Below are 4,167 nucleotides of genomic sequence, written 5' to 3' on the forward strand. Positions count from 1 at the left end.
ATATAAAATACACAAAATATATATAAAATACACAAAATATATATAAAATACACAAAATATATATGAAATACACAAGATATATATAAAATGTGTATAAAAAGATGTAAGAAATATAAGCAGGGTATTCTGGGAAGGTGGTATTTCAAAGCAGACGTGTTTGGTCTCAGCGTTGCAGCGCTCCGGAATCACGGCACGTTATGGAATTACTGTGGGGGGAAAAAAAAACCCCTGGAACCCCAATTCCAGGAGCGTCCAAGGGGCTGGGAACTTCTCAGGGCCTGCTGCTGGGTTCCTGCCCTTCCTCCTGCTCTCCCAGTGCCGGCTCATCCTCCCCGGCGCCCCGGGGAGCGGCGTGACCTGCCCGTGCCCGGCGAGGCGGCAGCGGGGTTTTGGCAGCGCCGAGCGTGTCCCTCCCCGGGCAGGGCGAGCCCAGAACCCGTCCGGCTGCATTTCCCCCACGCATCCCAGCAGGTCCCTCCCTGGGGCTGGAGCCGAGCCCCGGCGGCTCCCGCTGACGCATCGTCTTGTGAGCTGAGGCGGCTGAGCCCTCGTGGCTCTGCCGGTGGCACGGGTGGGTTTAACCCGGGCCTTGGTTTCTCCCGCCGTTTTCCAGGTGATCGAGGATTTCTACAACCGCACGTGGCTGTACCGATACGAGGAGCCCATCAGCCCCGCCACCCTCACCACGCTCTGGTCCCTCTCCGTCGCCATCTTCTCCGTCGGGGGCATGATCGGCTCCTTCTCCGTGGGGCTCTTCGTCAATCGCTTTGGGAGGTGAGCACAGAGCCTGGAGGGTCCCTGGAGGGTCCGTGGTGGGTCCCTGGAGGGTCCGTGGTAGGTCCATGGTGGGTCCGTGGTAGGTCCATGGTGGGTCCGTGGTGGGTCCCTGGAGGATCCATGGTGGGTCTGTGGTGGATCCATGGTGTGTCCGTGGTGGGTCCATCGTGGGTCCCTGGAGGGTCCATGGTAGGTCCATGGTGGGTCCGTGGTGGATCTCTGGTGGGTCCATGGTGGATCCGTGTTGGGTCCATGGGGAAACTGTGGTGGATCCGTGGTGGATTCATGGTGGGTCTGTGGTAGGTCCCTGGGGGATCCGTGGTGGATCCATGGTGGACCTCAACGAGGGGGTTGTGCAGCCTCACCCCGTGCTGGCATCCCACTAGGGTGGGTTTGGGCACCTCCCTCCTGCCCGGGGCTGATGTTGGGGTTCTCCCGGTGTTCCTCATGGTCCTTTTCCCATCCCTCCCCAGACGCAACTCCATGCTGATGTCCAACATCCTGGCCTTCGTGTCGGCTGTGCTCATGGGCTTCTCCAAAATGGCTTTCTCCTTCGAGATGCTCATCCTCGGCCGCTTCATCATCGGCCTCTACTCCGGCCTCACCACCGGTTTTGTGCCCATGTACGTGGGTGAGGTGTCCCCCACTGCGCTCCGGGGGGCCCTGGGGACCTTCCACCAGCTGGGCATTGTCCTGGGCATCCTCATTGCTCAGGTGAGTGATGGAGAACTTTTTAAGGGGGGTGTTTCCCCTGTTTTTAGCACTGGTGCTCGAAAGGTCTGCAGGGACGGGGTACTGTAGGTCTGCATGGCCCTCCAGGTGGAGCTGGGGTGGGATGGTTGGAGCTGGAGCTCAGCAGGAGCAGGGTTGGGATGGTTGGAGCTGGAGCTCAGCAGGAGCAGGGTTGGGATGGTTGGAGCTGGAGCTCAGCAGGAGCAGGGTTGGGATGGTTGGAGCTGGAGCTCAGCAGGAGCAGGGTTGGGATGGTTGGAGCTGGAGCTCAGCAGGAGCAGGGTTGGGATGGTTGGAGCTGGAGCTCAGCAGGAGCAGAGTGGGGTGGTTGGAGCTCAGCAGGAGCAGAGTGGGGTGGTTGGAGCTCAGCAGGAGCAGAGTGGGGTGGTTGGAGCTCAGCAGGAGCAGGGATGCTGTGGGATCCGAAGGTTTGGGATGGGCAGCACTGGGATATGACGTCTGTTGGCTGCCTGGAAGCAGCACAGCAGCTGTGTCCCCACAGTGGGTGTCCCAGCACCCATGGGCAGCAGAGTTGGGTCTAGCCGGGACTTTTCCAGCTGGGAAAGGGTGGCTGAACCCCTCCCATCGTCCTCAGGTGTTCGGTTTGGACCTGATCATGGGAAATGACTCGCTGTGGCCTCTGCTGCTGGGCTTCATCTTCGTGCCTGCCCTGCTGCAGTGCATCATCCTGCCCTTCGCCCCCGAGAGCCCCCGGTTCCTCCTCATCAACCGCAACGAGGAGAACAAGGCCAAGAGTGGTGAGTGACCCCTCCCCGAGCCTGTTCCCCAGCACTGGAGGGTCCTCGGCTGCTCCTCACCCCGCCCGTCCCCCCCCTTAGTCCTCAAGAAGCTGCGGGGCACGACGGACGTGAGCAGCGACCTGCAGGAGATGAAGGAGGAGAGCCGGCAGATGATGAGGGAAAAGAAGGTGACCATCATGGAGCTGTTCCGCTCGCCCATGTACCGCCAGCCCATCCTCATTGCCATCGTCCTGCAGCTCTCCCAGCAGCTCTCGGGCATCAATGCGGTGAGTCTCGGGGTTGCAGGCTCAGGATCACAGCATATTCCAAGTTGGAAGGGACCCACAAGGATCGTGGAGTCCAGCTCTTAAGTGAACGGCCCACGCGGGCGTCAAACCCACAACCTGAGCTCACTCAGGGTCAGGTCGTTTCACCCACAACCTGGGTTGTGTTGGCTCCAAGACCTGACTCGAGGCGCTTCCCTGCCCTTTTTAGGTTTTCTACTACTCCACCAGCATCTTTGAGAAGTCAGGGGTGGAGCAGCCCGTCTACGCCACCATCGGCTCCGGCGTGGTGAACACGGCCTTCACGGTGGTCTCGGTGAGTGTTGGCCCCCTGAGATCTTACTGGGGCCTTTCCTGCAGGCTGGGGAGGTGCTGATGATGTGTCTCCATCCCCCAGCTGTTCGTGGTGGAGCGGGCCGGGCGCAGGACCCTGCACCTCATCGGCCTGGCGGGCATGGCGGGCTGTGCTGTGCTCATGACCATCGCCCTCACGCTGCTGGTGAGTGCTGGGTGCTGAGGGGACGGGTGGGCTGGGAGGGAGAGGAAGGACTTATCTTCCTTAGGGTGATGGCTGAGGTCCCAGAATTCCCATCTCCTGCTGGGAGAAGCCTGGTGGCTCCTCTGCCAGCACTGGATTGCTGCTGTCTCGCACTTCAGGTGCTTCATGCCCCTTCTCCACACTGACCTTCTCCCTCTCCCTTGCCCAGGACCAAATGCCCTGGATGTCCTACCTCAGCATCGTGGCCATCTTCGGGTTCGTGGCCTTCTTTGAGATCGGCCCTGGCCCCATCCCGTGGTTCATCGTGGCCGAGCTGTTCAGCCAAGGCCCCCGTCCTGCGGCCTTCGCGGTGGCCGGGCTGTCCAACTGGACCTCCAACTTCATTGTGGGGATGGGCTTCCAGTACATCGCGGTAATCACGGGGGGACCACGGGGGGAACGGGGGACACGGGAATCCGGGTGTCTGGAGGGACTCAGGTGTCCCCGGGGGGTCCCAGGAATCTGGGGGAGTCGCAGTCCTGCACACCCAGACTGGGTTGGGTCTGGATGGTCCCAGATCCCGGTTCTGGATCAGGGATGGAGGTGGTGTCTGGCTGGATCCTGATCTTGGGTCCTGGTGGTGGATCCCTGTGCCAGACTCAAGTGCAGGATCCCACTTCTGTGTCCTGCTGCCAAATCCAAGTGCTGGGTCCGGCTGCTGGATCCCAGTGCCAGATTTTGATGTTGGATCCTGGTGTCAGATCCCGGTGCTGGATCCCAGTGTTGGATCTCAGGGCCATGTCCTTGAGCCCTAAAACCTGGGCTGAGGTGGTTTGGTTGGGGAGATCCCTTGGGGAGAGGGGTGGGGCTGGGACCTGGGGAAGGAGCAGGGGTTGGACTCCATGATCCTGATGGATCATCCCAACTTGAGATGTTCCATGAAAGGAGGACCTGGATGGTCAGGGTGGTCACCAGCTGGTCCTTCAGCTGTGGTCCAGAGGGGGGAACGGAGCTGGGGAAGGGTCTGGAACACTAGGAATGTTTGAGGGAGCTGGGGGGGCTCAGCCTGGAGAAAAGGAGGCTCAGGGGGGACCTTCTCACTCTCTGCAACTCCCTGACAGGAGGGTGGAGCTGGAGGGGGTCAGGCTCTGCTTCC

General features: G+C 60.8%; 1 protein-coding gene across 1 annotated transcript; it reads left to right on the plus strand.

The window, feature by feature from the left end:
- Window positions 1-579: 579 nt before the first annotated feature.
- On the plus strand, window positions 580-3,843 carry SLC2A1 (solute carrier family 2 member 1). Its single transcript, XM_017831967.1, has 7 exons — window positions 580-774; window positions 1,251-1,491; window positions 2,105-2,267; window positions 2,349-2,536; window positions 2,745-2,849; window positions 2,931-3,032; window positions 3,241-3,843. The coding sequence occupies exons 1-7, from the start codon at window positions 728-730 to the stop codon at window positions 3,634-3,636; spliced, it is 1,242 nt and encodes a 413-aa protein (XP_017687456.1). The 5' UTR covers window positions 580-727; the 3' UTR covers window positions 3,637-3,843.
- Window positions 3,844-4,167: the final 324 nt, after the last annotated feature.

Source organism: Lepidothrix coronata, unplaced genomic scaffold (assembly GCF_001604755.1).
Source record: "Lepidothrix coronata isolate B3197 unplaced genomic scaffold, Lepidothrix_coronata-1.0 Scaffold198, whole genome shotgun sequence".
Lineage (NCBI taxonomy): Eukaryota > Metazoa > Chordata > Aves > Passeriformes > Pipridae > Lepidothrix > Lepidothrix coronata.